Source organism: Nelumbo nucifera, chromosome 7 (assembly GCF_055504915.1).
Source record: "Nelumbo nucifera cultivar China Antique chromosome 7, China Antique-T2T, whole genome shotgun sequence".
NCBI classification, from domain to species: Eukaryota; Viridiplantae; Streptophyta; class Magnoliopsida; order Proteales; family Nelumbonaceae; genus Nelumbo; species Nelumbo nucifera.
This window is the reverse complement of record NC_142655.1, coordinates 29,145,546-29,166,957: the sequence shown is the minus strand read 5'-3', so window position 1 is coordinate 29,166,957 and position 21,412 is coordinate 29,145,546. Positions and strand designations below refer to the sequence as shown.

General features: G+C 37.3%; 1 protein-coding gene and 1 pseudogene across 3 annotated transcripts in view; both read right to left on the bottom strand.

Annotated features, from left to right (window-relative positions):
- Nucleotides 1–1,653: 1,653 nt before the first annotated feature.
- The window catches only part of LOC104593339 (integrin-linked protein kinase 1-like), a 56,083-nt gene continuing 36,324 nt past the window's right edge, over nt 1,654–21,412 (bottom strand). The window contains exons 10-12 of one of the 3 annotated variants that reach the window (XM_010253096.3): nt 16,273–16,397; nt 4,658–4,789; nt 1,654–1,972 (exon numbers count right to left, since the gene is read on the bottom strand). In XM_010253096.3, the coding sequence (XP_010251398.1) occupies nt 1,966–1,972; nt 4,658–4,789; nt 16,273–16,397 (264 nt within the window). In that variant the 3' untranslated portion in view covers nt 1,654–1,965. Of the gene's footprint in view, nt 1,973–4,653; nt 4,790–16,272; nt 16,398–21,412 lie in introns of those variants that run through there. The other 2 variants (XR_016078491.1, XM_010253097.2) reach the window with 2 other exon arrangements.
- On the bottom strand, nt 9,744–11,572 carry LOC148790321 (THO complex subunit 5B pseudogene; annotated as a pseudogene).

Genomic DNA, 21,412 nt, shown 5'->3' with positions numbered 1-21,412 from the left:
AAAACAGTATCGATATGCCCCTACTGGCGTATTGGGCATATCAATATTTTGAACCCTGGTTTCACCCATTCCCCCCCCCCCCCCCCCCCCCCCCCTTTTCTTTCTCTCTTCATAGGGCTACACAATTGGGGATAGCCTATCCCCCTTCCTTAACCCCCAACCCTGGTGGCAGTAGGGATTTGATCCCAGGTCTCCACTCCAATGTGTTGGGGCATACCATTCCTTGATGCCAATGCCCGGATACCAGCGACCTATCTAAAGTTTGGAGGAACATTCTTTTTGGGAGACTCCTCATCTCAATGGTAGAACCAACCCCCATTTTCTTGTCAAAACATCCCCAAGACCTGCCAAGGTCAAAGATGGATTTCCTTCTAATCTTTTGACCAAACACCACTTCAAATAAAATTCCTTGCAAACTCCCTAGACCCATCAGTTATCGCATAAATAGCATTCTTACCCACCTTCACTACCACTTGCCTTCTTACGGTCATGGCCCTTCCACTGCAACCTTTTTGTATCTCCTTGTATGGCTAGTTCTATTGTTTCCATCTAGCCTCCCCTAACCTCACCTCTATTCTCCGTATGGTTTTTCTATTTGAGTTTCTCAACAATGGGGGAAGGTTCTGAACTTGATTCTCTTGGCGTTAAGGCTTTGTTTGGTTTGAAGGTAGGGAAAGGAAGCCAAAAGGAACTTGCCATTTCATTGTCGATTACTCGTTACGGATCACTCATCATTCCTTTTAAATCCATTTACTACACATTCTAATCTCTCTAAGCAAATTGTGTAGGAACAATGACAAAATTATCACAAGCTCCAATAGGCACAAAGATGGGCTACATAATATGGTGCTTCGCACTTAAAGTGAAGAAAATGCAAGTAGTTGCAAGAAAGATTGAAAAGTGAGTAGTTTGGGAAGCGTATTGATGGGATATGCATGCAATACACTTTGGATACACAGGTATGGTGGAATGATTATAAGATGCATGAAAAAATTAAGGAAATTATCCCATGAATGCATTGGCATTAAATCTAAGTCTCAAATGAAAAGAAACAAAGTAAAATAAGGTATAAACGTGTAACAAACATATGAATTAAGAGATGTATACCTTGAGAAAACAATATTAGTTTTATTAATACTACTTAACACATTAATTTTAGAATTCATAAACTTGGGTTAACAGTAAATTAAAACTTATGCTTTTTTAACAGTGTTGTGGCGTGTAGTGGAGGGACTCTAATTTGCCATGGAGAGAGGCTTGGGTTCAATTCCATTGCAGCATATTTTTTAAACAAACGTATGAAGATAATAATTGTCATATAATAGGGGGAAATTTAAATTTCTAAAAGTAGGTGTGTTTCAAAATTCCAATGTGTATCGGCTACACATACATTGTAGTTTGTATTGAACCGTATCAGACTGATAAAATGAATGCATCGGTCAATACTTTGGTCTTTGGGTAGAGGTGAAATAGGATTTGGGTTTTAGCCATTCCACCTGTGCCATGTATCAGAAACATTGTAAACCCATACAATACACCATATATGGGCATATTGTATTGGTATTTTAAACCTTGAATATAAGAAGTGACCAAGGGTAGGGATCTCATAGAACCAGGTCAGTTCAACTACACTAATCTACAAAGAGGAAATTAGTGTTGAAGAATGCAAGAATCTGGAATGGTGGTGCATTGTAGCAGTTAAATCAAATACAATATAGGGAGGCTAGGAGCTTATTATATATAGACATGTGTCCACTACTCTCATGTATTATATATATAAGAATAATTCTACTTCCATACTAAGCTACTGGCCTAACCAAGCTTTTATTTTTTTTTGGTATTTAGCCAGGCTTTTATTTAAGACCTCTTATTTGTTCCAAGAACCATTCTTAGTACCATAGTAACACTATTACAATCCGCTCCTTTCTCAATGCTTTCATTTTTCCACTCTCATAAGTACTTGGCTCATTTCCTGCAGAAAATAAGATAACGTTTTTATATTGGAATAAAAAATACATAAACAAAAGTAAATGCAGAAATTTACAAAACCTTCCGTCAAAAAAACTGCCACAGGTAAATCAGGAAAACCGGAAGTTCAATGGACTTAAATACAGATTGATTCAGATGCATGAAAATTTTATTTTCCATTTATTTATTTCTTCAAATTATTTATATCACTATGAATGGAAAGTTACTAATTTAGGCTTTTATCTTTATATTGGTCCCTGAACCTTGATCACGAAAGAAGATTGCACCAGTTTGGAAGAAACAATAAATTTCCTGGAACATGATATGCCTTAATGGCATCCAAGGTGCAACAAAATATTGTAAGAATTAGACAAAGCTTCCTGTAGAAGTAACGTCATAATGGTTTCCAATGTCTGATTATAAGAAAGTAGGCAGTGGTTCTTGATTCATTTTGAAAAATTAAAAAAAAAAAGAAAAAGAAAACTGCAGGTAAACTAGCAAAGAGAATTATGGCCTAGTTAGGTACAATTTGGAATTGCTGCATTTTCTTAACTGTTGCATTACATGAATCTGCCACATCAACATGGAGAAAAGACATGAGTATTTGGTTAAATTTAAAATAGGATCAAATAAGTAGGACGGATCACTCTTTTTTTTTTTTTTTTTGCTAAGATGGCAGTGAAACAATATGCAAAGATTTTGAATAACAAGCTGTAGCCATGTCACATGAATGCCAAGTGGTTTTAGGTTTGTGTTTAACAGTTCTAAGCTGCCATCTATTACTGGTTTTAAGTTTTTGTGTTATATATAAACAAGTTGTTTTTGGAACTAGTTTGGACATAGTTCACAATATTGACGATATTTGGTGATATATCCCCAAAATATCCCTATTTGCTAGGTGGTGATACGAAATCTTCTGGGAATCTTTATTTTTCCAAACATCCCTGATATTTTGCCAATATTTCAGATTTCATTGATAGACTATATATATATATATATAATTTAGAATTTTAGAATATTATTAAAAAGTTTTCAATATTTCATTAAAACTACTATAATTTTTTTTTAAATATTTTCCTAAAAGAACCAGCAAGAAATTGGTGATTATATAATTGGCTTACTACTTTGATATGATTCACTTATCAAGTCACTATGATTCAAAAGAAAAAGAAAAATACATATAACCACAAAAGAGTATATTCAATCTAATCAAAAAATGTATAACAATAAAGAAAAAAAAGTTAAAATGGCAAATAATTAACATATATAAAGAAGATAAAATGGCTAAAGACCAAAAGGGAGACAAAGAGAAACATATCTATTTCAGTCTCTTAATTTTTCCCAATTGATTTATATATAGTTCTTTGCTATGGTTTTGAGCCTTAAATGTACAACTATATTTCTTCTAATTTCTTTTGAAGTTTTTTTTTTTTTTAACTAATTCTGTGTTTCTAGAAATCCTTCCTGATTATTTAGATTTTCCAAATGTCTTAGCAAAATTAGTGAAATATCTTCGAAATATCTTTAACTCTACATGGCAAAATGTTTATCAATATCAAAATTATGAACCATTTTCATTTTTTGGGTATTCATGTGAGTGTAGAGTTTTTGAATCTTATAAATATTCTTAATTTGGCTTTGTACTGACTCTAGTACAGGGATTTGCCTTGGGTCACAAGAATGATTCTCTTGTGAGGAATAGAATTTCTTTCTGGCTCTTTCTGGTTTTGAGGTTTCCTGTAATATATGGATTTTTTTTTTTTGGGGTTTATTTTTTCCCATAGACATAAGCAATCTGTTAAACCACATAAACTCCTGTGCTATTTTGGTTTATATTACATATATTATTTCTCTTTAATTTTTGTTGTCATCAAATCCACAATTATGTTTCTATACAATAAGTGGTACCGAAAAATGGGTTTAAGGTGTGATGACATTTAAGGAATTGAACACAAAACTTAGAATAGAGAATTTTATGAAAAAAAGAACAATTTTGATTTGTAGGAAATCAGCCAGAGATCTATGGATCTAGTAGTGTCTACAGAAGGCATTGAAAGGGGTGGGGGGTTAACACTAGTATAAAGGAATTAGGAGGAAAATGATTTAAAGAAAACGGTTATAATTGTCTTGCAGATGACATTGTTAACAAATCTACATAGGAGCCTTGAAAAATCTTATTAGTTTGTACATGAAGGAATCCCTACTGAATTATCCCTATCTCAAGCAGGGTTCATATACATATTGGATGCAAGAAAGTACCAGTATCTAAAAGCATAGTACTGATAAGGCTTTTCATCACCTTATGGATGCAAGCAGGGTTCATATAGGCATGCAGACAGATACTAGTCATGCTTGAAAAATAGATAATGTACTTCATTGAATAGAAACACAACTACAATGATGATGTACTCAGGCTTTTCATCTACACCATGTGCCTCAATTTAGGCAGAACAATGAGAAAGCCTGCTAATAGATTTATATATTATCACAATTATCCATAATTAGTTTCGAGCAATCACTAACTGGAATTCTGAAAATTTTAATTAGATGGTTAGAAGTCAAATGCATTAAAGAATCCATATTCATTCAACAAATGAATACCAAAATAAAGTCATATTTGAAGGCATACTATAGAACACATCAAAAGGTGTTTCTAGGGTTATTTGATAAATGATAATGACAGAATTACCATGGAAGCTTAAAAGTGTCTTTCCACCATCCCTGTTTAGAGCAGTTAGCAACTATTTTGTCCAGGCGTACAATAATCTCAGAAAATGTTGGTCTCGCAACTGATTCTGGGACCCAACATTCTTCTATCAACCTGAATAAACATGATACCATGATAGTATTAGAACATGAATCTTCTGCATTATTTTCGCTTTAATGGGATGACAGTAAATTTTCATCTTAAAATGCCAAAGGATTGGTATTTCACCATCAAAGACTAAAACATAAAACCCCTAATTCCAAGTTTTCTATTAATCAACACCCTTGATTCCATATGCCTAGAAACTTTGATTTTATTGTAGATATTATAGTGCTTAATATAATTTTTTAAAATTCATAGTCATTGGAGAGGATTTTAACTTGTACACTACTGTTGAAACTATAAATACAAATGCATCTACCAGTTTCATATCCATGAACTGATTAGCATGTGCATTGTTGGATTCCATATATCTCATTAAATTAACTCACTTGCCATTTAGGTCAGCATTCAATCCACCCCTCCTAACACCAAGGGTGGCAAGAAGAGCATTGGGTAAGTCTTTACATTTGCATCAAAATTAGATGGTTTTATGCATTTCAAAGTTCTGCTCTATTTTCTAACATTTTAGCATATCTGAAAAACCCAAATGCCAAGGATGTAACCCCAGTATGTTTAACTACCACTAACCTTGACACTGAACCTTCAACTCTTTCATCTAATAGCATGAGAATGAAGTTATTAAAACTAGACTATGATTTCACATTGCACAAAATATCTATAAAATGTATTATTAGATACATTACCAAGAAATCATGAGATACAGAAAATACTCATAGGATCCTAATTCTGAAAAACCCAAATGCCAAGGATGTGATCACAAGACTTCCTTAGAATGCTGACTTTACCTACTCTTATTCAGAAAAGGAATTAACTTTCGGTTGTCTGTTACATTGAGTTTTCCCTCCTACATCCTTGTATTCAATTTAATTAAGTTTCATCCATTATCAAAAGATAGATTACTAGTAAACAGTTTTATCAAAGCACATTTAATGCACTTAAACTCAGCAAAGAACGCAAATAGTGCTTCACTTAAGTTGAAACACAGCATAGTTGGTAAGTGTACTCATTTTTTGACACCCCATGCCCCTAGCCAACTGCAAAGCACACAAGGGGGACTGCTTGTGTATTATGTAATTAAGGGTAGATTACATGTCCACCAGTACTGTCAGGCAGTAAAGAGGTTATCTAGAGGAATGTGGTCTGTTCTGCCAATTGTTTGTGTAGCAATACATAGAAATATATGTATTATGTAATTAAGGGTAGTTTTGTCCATTTATCCTTACTCTGTAACTTCCATAATAAATTGAAGTGAGCATGTGGAACATCTGGCTCACTTGTTCTTTCTCAAACATCCCCTCTTCCATTTTCTCTTCTTCTTCCTCTATACTTCTCTTCCATTTTCCAGTTGTGGCATCAGAGAAGAATTGCATCCATATTATTTTTTCAGAAACCAAATGACCTAGGGGGACTGCTAATATTGTTGTCTATATGGATGTTGTCAAGAACTGTACGGTATAGAGGAAGAATTTAGGGAGTTTTTGATGTAGGGTTCATGGAGATCAGGGTATAGTAGCTATTTTTACAAGACTTTTGGTGAAATAAATACTGAAAAATTCAAATTTGGAGTTGTGGATTGGTTCTCTCCACAATCCATACGGTGTTTTGTTGGTTCGGTCTTTTGCATTGTTGGTTTTGAACAAAATTTGGAGAATGTCAAAAAAGGTCTTATATTTTCTGGTAAGTGGCAAATATTTTCTGAAATTTCTAGGATTCATATTGGTCATCAGCCTATTTAAGAACCCAAGTTTAAAGACTCTTCGATGATGCAACATGATTGATATATTTTTGAGTAAATTCCTGGAGTAGTTGTGGTTCTGTAAGAGAAATTTATTCTCCTTCTAGAATAGCCATATTTCTTATACATGAGCTATGACTGCCCAGACAATGATTGAGATGATCTACCAGCCTTGGCATATTGTCTGTTAGTGATTGTTGATTTCTGGTTTCTGTTGTCAGTGCTGGTAATTCAGATATTGAAGCATGGAAACAATACATGGAGATGGATATCAGTTTTTCCGCTCCTACATCAATTGTAGAAATTTTGGGTGATAGAACATTTGTTATTGTTTGAGATTTTTTTTATCATTTATAGTTGCAAGTGTTCTAGAAATAAAAATTTAAGTTTCTTAAAATTTGCTGTTATCTCAAAATTACTATTTATGTAATCCCAATAATTACTATTTTTTATGAGTAACTGAAAGAGATTCTATTAGTCTCAAATAAACAGTAAAGTATTATAAACAGCCCTTGGGTAGGGAAGCGGTTACTACCCTATCCCCATTGGTAAAGGAAAATAGGCCAAGAAACATATTAGAAGAAAACCCAATGCATCTGGTTTCTAGAAATTTCTTGTTTAACAAAAGTATCAACCAATCTATTTGCATGCCTAAAGACCCCGTTGAACCTTAGGCTCTAATTTTGTAGCAAATATTTGATCTTTGAAGTTCATTTCTTTAGCCCCATACTGCATTCTCATCATTTTTCAGCCACCAATTACCACCTTTGAGTCACCTTCAATGATCAATTTAATCAAATTCAAGTCCTTTGCCCATTGTAGTCCCCGGAGAGCAGCTTGGTGCTCAGCCATGTTAGAGTCCTCGACACCAATTGGACAAGAGAATAAAACAATGATGTTTTCATCCTTGTCTCTGAAAACACCTCCTACTCCTGACAGATCAGGATTCTCTGCACTACTACCATCAAAATTTAATTTTAATATAGCCATCATGAGTAGGGGTGTCAATTGGCCTGGATTTGGTCCAATCCGATCCAGTCCAATGTGAGTCCATTATAAATGGACCAGGTCCAATCCAATCCAATGAATGTTTTGGACCAATTTGGACTGGTCCAATTAAATGTCTGGACCATCCAATCTGTTCAAATTCATTTTGATTTAGATTGGTTTCAACCCAAACCTAGTCCATTGACACATATACTCTTATCTTATATCAATGGATCAGATATTGGCTTAATCCAACCCAATCCAATATAAATTTGTTACGGATGGACCAGGTCCAATCCAATCTAATTAATATTTTGGACCAGATTGGTCCAATCCAATATGTCTTTTTGGTCCATCCAATCCATCCAAATTGATTTTGGACTGGACAGGGTCCAATCCAAAACTGGTCCATTGACACCCTTAATCATGAGGCAGTGTACACTGTTTAAAGACTTGTATTTTATCTGTAGATGTTGCAACCACTTCACCCCATCTCCACAAGTCATCATGTGAATAATCATAGAACAATTCCATGGATTTAGTCCAGCACTATCCACAACACATTCAAAAACTACTTCAGCACTTATTTACCCCTCCCTAAAAATGCTCATGTTTCTTTCCTCCCATATTTGACTACAATATGAACCAAAGAGAGTCTGACACAAGGTTTCAGAGGTGTCAAAGTTAAATGAATCGGCCCCCACCCCTAAAGAGCCTTTATTATATTATGTATAATTGCAAGAAAGCCCTTATAGGGCTAGTATATTACAAGAAATCACTTATAGGGATGAAAGAGAGAAAACATAGAAAGAATAAAATACAATACAGCAGGGACTATTACAATAGAATATATCAATACTCTCCACACTCCCCCTCAAACTGGTGCTAAGTCTTAAGCATCAATTTGCTCACAAGAAAGACATTTCTTGCTCTCGTCATAGCCTTGTAAAAACTGCCAACAATTTGCATATCTGAGGCCACACAAGGAAAGGAAATAGAACTAGAAAGAAGTAGGTCTTTGATAAAGTGACAATCCACTTCAATATGTTTAGTCCTCTCGTGAAAAACTGGATTTGAGACAATTTTGATAGCACTGGTGTTGTTAGCATAAAGAGGAATATGTGTGGGAAGATGAACACTAAGATCATCAAAGAGAGATTGTAGCCAAGAAATGTGGGAATCAGATGACATAGTTCTATACTCCGCTTCTATAAATGACTTGGAGACTATTTGTTGTTTCTTGCGTTTCCAGGAAATGGGGGAATCACCCATGAAGACACAAGAATGTCTGGTGTCGGGGCAGCCTGCCCTATCAACATCAGCATATGCCCTCAATAAAATAGGAGAGGAGGAAAAGAATCGTCCCTAGGATAATGTTCCATGAACATACTGAACAATCCGATGAATAACAATCAAATGAAGTTGATGGGGAGCAGAAACAAACTGATTAACAGCCTGAATCACATTGGAGATTTCAAGATGATTCATAGTAGGATAAATGAGAAAGCCCACAAGTTGTCAATAGAGTGTGGCATCAAGAAGTAGTGAACCTTCTGTCTTTGATACCTTGACATTCAACTCTAAAGGAGTATCAACCTGCTTGTCATCAGTACGATCGGCCAACTTGATAAGATCAAAAGCAAACTTATGTAATTATGTTGACAATTTGACATATGAAACATCCCCAATCACTTCTTTAGACCCCAAGTCCTAGGAAGTAGGCAAGAGCACCTAGATCCTTCACATGAAATGAACTATGAAAAAGGGATTTAAGTTCTCTAATTCCTTCTTCATCATGCCCAACCAACAACATAACATCAACATACAGAAGGAGGATGGTGATGCCATGAGATCTTCTATGAACAAAGAGAGAATAGTCAACACGTCTCTAGCTATAGTCGACAGCAACAACGACATCACAGAATTTCTTAAACCAGAATCAAAGTTGTGTTTTAAAAGCGCAAGGGGCAAGGTGCGTGTGTTATGGGCCCGGATCGGTCCATGGGGAAAACCTCCTGTTTTCCCTTGTTCCTTCCTGCTCTTGATGAACCTATCTTGGCGCCTTTGGTGATTTGTCCAAGAGATCACCAACTCTCCTAACTCACTTCTTAAACTGAATATTCGATATCCTCATTCAATAATGGGGTCTCCTTAAATAGGAGATTACAAGAGTCCTAATCAAAGGGAGTCTCCTTGCTGAATAGGGAGACTTCCAGTTTTATCTTGCTAAGGATAAGATAAGCTAATCCTAATCTGATAAGCTACTAACAAGATAAGATAAGAGCAATAGAATAAGATAAGAACAAGCAAGATGATCTAATCTAATCTAGATAAGGCTGCTGTTGCCGAACTGGGTAGGATGAGAATCATTGAATCACTGCTGCTGCTGGCAGTGGGTCAGGTGCCAATTGCTGCCGGTGGCGACGGTACGTCTTCCCGAGGAATGCGTCCATAACATTACTCCCCTCTTGGACTACGAGCTTGTCCTCAAGCTCGAACTCTGGATATGTGGCGTGGAACTCTGCCAATGGGAGCCATGTGGCTTCGGCCGATGGTAAATTACACCATTCTACCAAGACTTCAACAACAGCACCAACAAAGAGCTTAGCTGACTGATGGGGAAGCTCAGTACCAGTATCATCAGGAAACAAGATGCATAAGATGTTGTTCCGAGGTCCTTCTTGAGAGCTATCAATCCCAACACATACAACATTCAACTTCAATAAGTATTCAAACCTCAGAGTAACCAGTTTTGCAGGCTTGGGATTTGAAACCTCATCGTCATGTATATGAAGGATGATTTTAAGAGGATGAGATCGATAGATTCCTGATTGGTCAAGGTTCTCTTTTCCAGTAACCTTCTTTGGCCGCTTTCTCCTTCTTTGGCCCTCCTCTTCCTCATCAGGCGCATCATCCTCCAACTTATTCATTTCTGTATTTGTAGAAACACCATTGTCCTTAATTGCTTGCTAGTGGGCAAAGGCTTGAGCATCCTTCATGCTTCCTATAATTTCCAATTCAATACTCTCCCCAAATGCCTCCTTCTGAGCCAGCAATTGTGAGTAAATCACATAGAGTGGAGGTGGCAGTAATTCTGCTAAATTATGCTGGTTTAATTTCTTTGTATGCAGAACCCCTAGTTGGTGTTGGATAGGCAAGGATGCTTTCTTCAGAGATTTCGGGAGACTTGAAAGGAACTTCTTTCGGTGTGCAATGGTCTCCATAAGGCTTTTCTTGTGTTGCTCCAGTTTCTCATGAAGTTTGCAGAGTTCTTTTCGCCGAAAAAGCTCAAAATTAAGCTGCTTTAGCATCAGGTCATGTGCACTGTCTTTTGATAGTACAGATCCTTTAATATCTTGAGGAGCTGAACTGAAAAACTCTTCCTCAGGCACAGGTTCAATATCCGGATACTTTGACTTGAAATCTTTGCGCACCTTTATGGCTTTCACAAAATGAATTTTCTCATACATCAAATTGTTGAGCTGTAATGTAGTGAAATCTACTGGTGCCTTAGCACGTTTTGTTTCTGCTTTAACACGATCCTCTTCTAGCAATATAGAACGATTTACCTTATCCCGGTCATCTGTCCGTTGATTCCGAAAAAACTGCTCGCAGCGATACAGCCAGCCTAAGGGGTCTCCGTTGCCGTTGTGCGATGGGGATTCCAGCTTGCTGTACTTGGGGATGACTGCGGCTACCGGGGCGACGACCTGCTGTTCGCCGGACGACTCCGTCAAGTCTGGTCGGCGGCTGTTTGTGGTTACAGCCCCTTCTGGATTCCTCTCCTTGTTAGAGAAATATGATTCCAGCAAGCGTCGCAGCTCCCGGACATCATCTTTGACCTCACGAACCTCCACGCTGGTTTCCACGAGCCTATGCTCCAGTTCGTGGACCCTGGATGATAGATGCTCCAGATCTCCCATGACGGTTGGCTCTGATACCAAGTTGTTATGGGCCCGGAAATAGGATCTCGTCACGGGTCGGTCCACGGGGAAAACCTCCTGTTTTCCCTTGTTCCTTCCTGCTCTTGATGAACCTATCTTGGCGCCTTTGGTGATTTGTCCAAGAGATCACCAACTCTCCTAGCTCAGTTCTTAAACTGAATATTCGATATCCTCATTCAATAATGGGGTCTCCTTAAATAGGAGATTATAAGAGTACTAATCAAAGGGAGTCTCCATGTTGAATAGGGAGACTTCCAGTTTTATCTTGCTAAGGATAAGATAAGCTAATCCTAATCTGATAAGCTACTAATAAGATAAGATAAGAGCAATAGAATAAGATAAGAATAATAAGATAAGAACAAGCAAGATGATCTAATCTAATCTAGATAAGGTTGTTGTTGCCAAACTGGGTAGGATGAGAATCATTGAATCACTGTTGCTGCTGGCGGTGGGTCAGGTGCCTATTGCTGCCGGTGGCGACGGTACGTCTTCCCGAGGAATGCGTCCATAACAGCGTGCCTTTTTGAAGCAAGGCACAAAAATACAAAAAATGCCAAAAAGTTCAAAATTTGCAAAAAAAATATTAAACATAATATTAATAAAAATATAAACTTAAGTTTTAAAATAAATATTTTAAAAATTATTATTTAAAATTAAAATACATAAACATAACATATAAAGCGTATTCAAATGAAAATTTAAAAATAAAATCAAACATATAAAACACTTTCAAGAATGTAAAACCCACACTTTCTTTTTCTCCCTCAATTGCATTACTTCAAATAGCTAATGTGATGGTAAATATCTTGCATTATTGATTCTATGAGCCATCTTTGTACCAAACACAAAAAATAAAAAAAGGAACATGCCTGGGATGAAGTGCAAGGTGCACCAGGCGCACTAGACATGTTGTGAACTATAAAACTCAAAGTGTTATAACACTTGAAGAACTGAACTTTATGCCTGTGTGTGTGTTTTTTTTTTTTTAATGGCAATTTATCTATTTTGGGAAGGGTATAATACTAGAAGAACTTTAAACCAATCAGATGTTCATACTTTAGAATCCCCCTCATGAATTTTCGAGGATGGAGATCAAATTTCAATGGGTAGCTAGATTAGAAAATGGATTGGCTGATACATTGACCAAACAAGGGGTAAAAGGGGGCAGTTGTTTTGGGCTCAATTGTAACTATTTTTATTTCTGGTGTAATTTTACCTCCCTGCAAGAAGCTGAAATTGTACATATTTTTTCTTTTCATATTAATAAAATGCTATCTTGTTAATAATCAGAAAAAAAAAATTAATACGAAATAAGTAAATAATTATAGAATTATAGATTATGAATGGTTGGTTGGAACTATAAATTATTTCTAGAATAATAAACCCTACAATGTATATAATTCTGCATATACACACATATAGTATTTTATTATTTATTAAACTATTTTATTTATGACATCATGGGCTGACCCATTCGACCCACATGGTTGAACCACTGATTTGCCACCCAGAGGAAAAAGGAGTTAACCTCTGGGTCAGTTTTCAAAACATTGTTGTTGACCATTGAGAGGCTTAAGGCTTGGCTGGTAGCTACATAAACCTATGGGATTGATTTCGATGAGACTTTTTCACTAGTTAAGATATCTTTTCTTCTAGTTATTATTGCTTTAGCAGCCACTATTTATTGGACTTTGTTCTAGTTAGATGTTAAAAATGCTTTCTTGCATGGTGAAACAATTTTCACATTTAGAAGGCTATATATGGGCTAAAACAATCTTCAAAAACCTGATTTGGCAGATTTAGTGATGTAAGTGATTGCATTTGGCCCAAGGGAATAGATGAACTTAAGACATACTTACAGCAATGGTTTCATACATAAGACCTGGGAAAGATGGGGTATTTTCTAGGTATTGAAGTTATAAGGTCCAAAATAGAGATATGCCTTTCTCAGAGAAAATATACACTTGTTTTACTTGAGGAGACTGGTATGCTAGGGTGTAAAACCTGCTTTTACTCATATGGACCCTAATACTAAACTTGCTAATGATCAAGGAGAGTTAGTTGATGATCCAAGACAGTATAGAAGACTGATTGGTAAATTGAAGTACCTTACAATTACTCGGTTTCTCATTTGTTGCAAGTGCTGCCAGTCAATTTATGAGCTCTCCAGAGTCCCTCATTTAGATGATGTTTTAAGAATTCTATAGTACTAAAAGGATCACTTGGACTTGGCATTCTGTATAGGGATCATGACCAATTAGCCATCGCTAGATATATTGGTGTAGGACCTGTAGGTTGGGTTGGATCTCTTTCAAATGATGATCAACTAAGGGGTGTTGTACTTTTCTTGATGAAAATATGGTTATATGGGAAAGTATGAAGCAGAATATAGAACTTGCTATCTCTTGACACTATGAAGAGCCTTCTTAGAGGTCAGCTATTCCTATCTCTTAGCTTATATATGAATCTTTCTTGTGATAACCAAGCTATGCATATTGCTTCTAATGCAGTGTACCATTGAAGGACAAAGCACATTAATTGACTGTCATTTTGTCTGAGAGAAGGTGCAAAGTAATGAGATTAGCACTCCATCAAGTCTGAACATCAGCTTGCAGATTTATTTACTAATTCTTTGCATATTCCACTGATTGATTTCATTGATATCCAAGATGGGTCTAATAATGGCATATATACACCAGCTTGAGGGGGAGTGCTAAGGAGTGTTGGGGGAGTATTTCGGTTTATGTTTATAGTGCTTATTTGTAGTTCTCTGGGTGGTAAGGCAGTTTGGTCCTTTTACTTTGTTCATCAAGGACACTCCAATCCTTATTTTATCACAAATAGGGATATTATTGTAATTTAATATTATTTAGTAAATATATAAATACCTAGCCACCATCTAGGTGAGGTATATTGATCACTACTCTCAAAGTGAACTGGGGCTTGGGAGATTTCTCTTTTCTCATATTTGATTCGTCTTCTATTCCTTCTCTTCTGTGTAATCTTCTGCTTTCAGGTATTCTATGCATTGCATAGAATACACTAGCATGGAGATAAGTAGGTATTTGGTCTTCTCTTTTGAATCTCTCACAGGTACTAATTTTAATGTGAAACACCTCCTAACATAAAGCTCTAATTTTAGGTGGGGCCAGCCCCTCCAAAAAGATGCAACGGGGAAAATTGGTCTAGAGGGGGGCCTAGAGATAATTCTGAAGAAAGAAGTACATGAGAATTAGAGGGGTTAGGGGTCCAAAGGTAAGAATCAGATGAGGAACGACCAAGGAGTGCCCCTTGAATGGATTTAACCAACTACAAAGCCTCCGAGACGGCAAGACCTCAAATACCTGCCCTACTTAAACCTTAAGACAACCTGGAGTGATATAAAGAAACAACACAAGAAAAAGGCTTTAATTTAAAATAGGAAATAGCATTGATGGTTAGACAGGAATCTTTTAAGAGTTTGTTCTCCCCTCCCCCAAGAGATCCTTCCAAAATCTTATTATCTTATCCTGTTACCCAGATAAGCATCTAAATGGATAAATTGCATGAAGAGTGTCTAAAGCATTTGAATACCTAGCTAGCTAGGGAGAGGCAAACGAACCTCGTGCATTAATTCTCACAACCATTCCATGAAATCTCTTAATAACATAGTGTCCATGGAAAATCTCCACAGCTATTTTTTTAGTAAGAGCTGAATTCCTTTCCATTAATCTTCCCACACCCAATGCTGCTTTAGATTTGTCATTTGTAACTATGACCCAATTTTTGTATCTTTCAACAAGTTATAGATATATACAAAACGGTCTGAAAGGAGAAAGAATGTTGGGGCTGTTGGTGACACTTCTCATGATCATACCCATTAGGTAAGCTTCACTAATTTTTATGAAAGAGAATACTACAGTATGATCCAGAACACCCTTCGATATATGAAAATTTTCCCTAAGATTGTGATATTTTCTAACACATCCTTAGTTCTTTTTTTTTTGATAAATACATCCTTACTCAGTTCTTTGTTCTTCCATTTTCTCTTCTGTCTCTCTTTTTCCATTTTTTCTTTATAATGTTTTTTTGGAGGATGGCAACAGATGATACCAAACAGTGAAGGAAGCTCCATTGCTAATACTCTCTCCTTTCTCCCCTTCTATTTTTCACCATATTTTTGGAGGCTCATGGTTACTGGCTAGGGGAGGGTGGGCCTTGGCACAACGGCTGGGTTGCTCCATTGCTACCTGGGTGATCAGGGTTTAAATCATGGAAACAGCCTCTCTGTACGTGCAGAGGTAAGGCTGCATACATCTGTCACTCCCCAGACCCTGCATTGGCGGGAGCCTTGGGCACTGGGCTGCCCTATGGTTGCTGGCTAGGGCTAATAAAAGGAGAGCATTACCTTGCTGCTCATCCACTCCTTATAGTTCTCTTTTCAGTTTTTTCCCCCAATTGAACAAGCTGTCAAGACAGTGTTGTGCATCTTCTCATGGCTTCTCTTCCTCATCCCCCTATATTAATCATTCTTTTTCCTAATGTTTTGGGGGTAGGTCCGTTCAGAGAGCGTACTTCTATGCACATCATTTGTTTCTTCTGCTACCCTTCTTGTTATTTTTCCTAATTTTAAATACAGAGTGGGGCCTCGCTTGAATGAATCTTGTGCTTCTCTTTTTGGGAGATAAGATACCCTAGTTCCCAGAGTGTACTTCTTGCTTTAACCAACTTGCTATAACCAATTACATTTTGGGATAATGCTCAACTGTCAAATAAAACAACCTGAAGTTCTCAGAAAACTTGAGTACAATATGAAGAAATATACTTACTCTTTGAGGTCAGGGGGATAACTTCTTGATTTGCTCTTTAATGGAGGTCGCTTTCCTTCTAAACAGATCATTTTAACAGCCTCTTCTGATGATTTGGGATGGAAAGGTGGTATTCCCTCAATCATCTGAGCTCAAAAATAAAAACAAAGAAATGAGAAATATAACGAGTTTAACAAGTTATATCATATAACAGAATGCACCAAATCTTAGAAATTTATTTAATATAAAAATCTAAATACAAATATTAATATAAGATTAGATGTTTAATAATATTAAAATAAATAAATCAGTTAATTTGGCTGGCTTGTTCCTAACCAAAATATTCTAATATCCTATATCTGCTACTTGGGTATAAGCCGGCTAATACTCCCATTGAACTTGATCACAAGTTGGATGATAATGAGGGGGAAACCATGACTAATGTAAGACAGTTCCAAGGACTTGTTGAACACTCATTGTATTTATCTATGACACAGCCAGGCATGTCATATGCAGTTGGTGTTCTCAATCAGCATATGCATGCTCCAAACACCTCACATGTTACTACTTCATAAAGGGTTTTAAGGTATCTGAAGAAGCACCCAAGGAGAGGCATTTTATTTGCTAACCATTTGCTTTTGAAGAATAAAGAGAAAAAATTTATAAAAAGCAAAAAGAGAAACAACAGGGAGGTGATAAGATATCACTGAGAGAAGAAAAGAAAGTCCCAATGACCCATTGAGACCCCAAATCCACAAAACTATATGATAACAAGAACACCCAAATAATCCCCAAGAAACATAGCCCAACAGCCCATCAATAAAACAGAAAACAAAAAACCCCTCCTTGACGCATTATGACTTCAAAGAACCTCTGTGGACATGTCTTCCTTGATTACAACATCTTCATCCCATCATAACTGTTATCCTTTTGCATCGTCTGTCTCACCTCAGAATCGGAATCACCTCCACGTGAAGTGTTTTCCTGATGCTCCTTCGGCTCCAGGGAGGCTGATGACTGAGACAGTCTCCCTATGATCAATACCATGTGTCCCATTGTCTCTCAATCTTTTTCTCCTGTATACCCATTTGAAATGTTTTGTAGGGCCTGCTCCTGTCAGGCCCAATTTTAGCCTAAAGAAAATCTTGGTCACATGCACAACATTATGATTTCTTGAACTGCACACTTTCTTTCTTGTTATTTCATTGGTTTGAACCCCCTACACTTCAGGGTTGCTCTTTCTACCCAAATCGACACCCAACTTTCCGATCTTCACATCCTCATATTGCCAAACATCCTTGTTGTAGCAATCAATCTGGTTTCTGGTCTCCTTATGTCCACCTAAAAAGTCTTCACCTTCCATCTCCTCTTCAGCCTCTACTCCATCTTCAGCCCTGGCATTCTGAATCTCCAACTCCATGCCCAATTCCCTGCTATCAGTAACAATGGGGCAGAAGTAACTATCTGTATCATTGAAGTCAGAACTTTTCCTTTTATTGCCTCCTCATTTTCTCTCATCTCTGCTCTCTCCAAACTGTCTTCCGCACTCCCCTTACTGCTAAGCTTAGGAAGTTGGTTCACCACCTCTCTAACTAATAGAAGTTGCTCTCCACTGTGAGAACCTTTCTCAAGAGAAACAGTTCTATTCTTGCCCATCACCCTTCCTTGTGAAATCTTGGTTTGAGTAGCCACTAAGGTTGCTTGGGAGTCAATCTTCTCTGACATTACCTCAGTCTCTGGGGTTCTAGACTTGCACAAATTGCCTGAATGAACAAACTTAGTGATCACCCTCTGAGGTTCTAGACTTGCACAAATTGCCTGAATGAACAAACTTAGTGATCACCCTCTGGGGTTCTAGACTTGCACAAATTGCCTGAATGAACAAACTTAGTGATCACCCACTCCCAGGTCTCATTCTTCCTTTTTATTTTAACAGGTGAGGAAATCGGTTTTTAGAAATTAGTGATCACCCATCTTCACCCTTAGCTGCTTGTTCCTGCCCACCCACAACCACCACCCACCCTTAGGACAAAGTTGCATCGCATCTAATCGAATATGATGGAAAACTTGCTTTTTTTTGCCCACTTTCTTCAAAATAAGATTCTCTGAGCTAACGACTGGGGAAGACAATAGACAAAATGTTACCGTCCTCCAAGGGCCTACTAAATGAGTTAGGTCCTCGACGCACCTGACAACTTAAAGCCTCACGTGGTCCCCTCTTATTCAAAACATCAACCCAGCCCAGTTCAAAGAAATGGTTTTCATCTCACATTAGAGCTCCGAGACCCGAAATCCCCCTTTATGTTTTTGTTATTAATTGGGCCCATACTCGAGTCTGGCGTGGACCCTCCATGGGATTCATCATCAACATTTGAATTACTACCCATCAAGACCATTTGAAACGCCTTCCCTTTCAGATACCAAAAATGCTTGCCCCTGCAACCTTCCCACCTCCCCCAACCGCCCTTCTCCACGTGTCACCCATCCCATCAATAGCCCATTGTCTTCAACCTTCGAACTCTTCCTCCACAAAGACATTTCAAATTCTGCCAAACACCGGACCTTCAACCATAAGCCATCAGAAAAGTGATCAATGACTCGAGGAACATCACTCGGCTTCAACCCCAAAACTTGAACCTTCACTGTCTTTAGATCTGAAATATTGTACTTAATAAGATTTCCTCCCAAAGTTTTGATTATTTTGCCAGGGGAAACTTTGCTCCAGAGATTAAATGGGAGTCCTAAAAATCTTAAATGAACCTCTCATGAGCAAATATTAGCTGATTGCAAGCTAAGTGCCAATGTTCAATCACTACCGGCCCATCCGGGGTCTCCACCGGTTCAACATTCAAGACTTTACACCACTCATCCCTGACTTCAAGGATAGCTTTTCGGTCCTCAAACAGAAAAACAGAAACCGGACACTCGAGCGAAAACTTTTCTGTGATGCTCTCCAGTATCCTTCCCCAATCTGTAACCTCTGTAGCTGCAAAAAGAACCAGCCTCTGTCTCCAATCTTCTGTTTCCATGCTTAAGAACAGTTTTTGTCTGCCATTTGAGCTAGCTAAAATCAGTTTTGAGCACAAATTCACTGAGTCTTCTCCCTTTGAATCCTTTCTAGAATGGTGTGATTCAGGTGTATCTTTCATAACATCGCAATAAACCTTTTTTATGTTCTGCAACTTTTCCTCTTGTCTCGTCATCATATCCTGTAAGCCATCAACAAAAACCTTCCAACCTCTTCTCTCCCTAGCCTCTGGAACACAAATAAAAAATTTTCTGAAATCCCCAATGAACTCTGTAATAGCAATAAACCATCCTTTCACGTTTCTTCTCATCTCCACTTCATAGGCCATCCCCCATATATCAAAAGAGCTTTTCCAACCTTGTCTTTTAACAGAGTACACCGTTCCATCAACAAAACCTTTCAGCCAACCAATAGCTTCTCCTATTAACAGAATAAAAGCTCTTTTCTCTTCCCGTATCTTCAACGCTGGTGTTCCACTGATTGATGCTTCCTCAAAAACAAATGTTTTTGCTTCAACCTCCAACTCTCTCCTCCCCCTCACATCCATATCTCCTCAGTGTGAGCTTGTCTTACACCACCGGTCGCAAAGGATTGCATACTATTCTAGATTGAATTTCTTCCCCTTCCCTAGCAGTTTTAGTCCATGCCCCTAGACCAACATCTACAGCAAAGTTTACTCATCACTACATTTGGGCCCTGTTTATTTTTCAGGAACCTACTTTCCTGGGCAAGTGCACTTACCCATGTTCTTTTTTGTTTTATTTAACCGGGTAAAATTTTATTTGCTAACCATGGCCACTTGAAGCTTGAAGCTTGTACAGATGCAAATTGGGTAGGCTCCATAAGTGATAGAAGATCTATCTCTAGTTATTGTACTTTTGTTGGAAGTAGCCTCATGACTTGAAGGAGTAAGAAGCAGTTAGTAGTTGCCTGGTCAACTGTTGGAGCTGAGTACGAAGCTATAGCACATGGAGTTACTGAGTTACTGTGGGTGGAGAACTTACTCCAGGACCTTGTCTATGATAATAAGGCAATTATTAGCATTGCTCACAGCCCAGTTTTACATGATAAGACGAAACATATTTAAGTGGACAAACATTTTATCAGGGAGAAGTTAGAGTTGGGTGATATTTCTATTCCTTATGCTACTTCTTTAAATCAGTTGGCTGATATTCTTTCCAAGGGTGTATCTGGCCCCCAACACAGTGATCTTTGTAACAAGTTGAGAATGATTGACATCTATGACCCAACTTGAAGGGGAGTATTGTTTATGTAAGTTTAAGTTATATTTTTAGTGCCAGGGGCAGATCTGTCTTTTTTCCCTCTTTATGGTCTCCCTATCGTTAAGAAGGGCTGCCGCCCACTTATTCTTTTTTACTCAAAATTTTTTCCCTCTCTTCTTTTCCATTCTTCTCTTTTCTTAAAGTTTCTACTTCTGAAAGCAATTATTTGTATCTAAAGTCTAAGCCTAATTAGTGTTAAATTTAAATAAGGCCATAAATTATAAATTAGGGGCACCTCTTGAAAAGCTTTGTAACATCATAGGACTCCTCCATTTGACAAAGTTGTGCATTGCATGGGTCATAACTAGTACATATTGTAAATTATTAAATTTAATTTAGGGTGCATATGATAGTATAAATAGGTAATATACATACATATATGCATGTCATAAATACATAATATACACATATGTACATATATAGGTTGGGATTTAATGTGGACGCGTTTATTGGGAAGAAGTATAGCCGCCGCCGGCAGCAGCAGTAATTGGGTGTTCTCAGTTCTCATCTTATCTAATTCCAGCTAGATACAGTTCTATCTTATCTATTCAGCATTCTTATCTTATCTGTTTTCAGTAGTAGGATTAGTAGGGAGTCTTATCTATTCAGCATTCTTATCTTATCTGTTTTCAGTAGTAGGATTAGTAGGGAGTCTTATCTATTCAGCATTCTTATCTTATCTGTTTTCAGTAGTAGGATTAGTAGGGAGTCTTATCTATTCAGCATTCTTATCTTATCTGTTTTCAGTAGTAGGATTAGTAGGGAGTCTTATCTATTCAGTGTTCTTATCTTATCTATTCAATAATATAGGTTAGTAGGGAGTCTTCCTAGAAGTAGGACTCTTATCTCT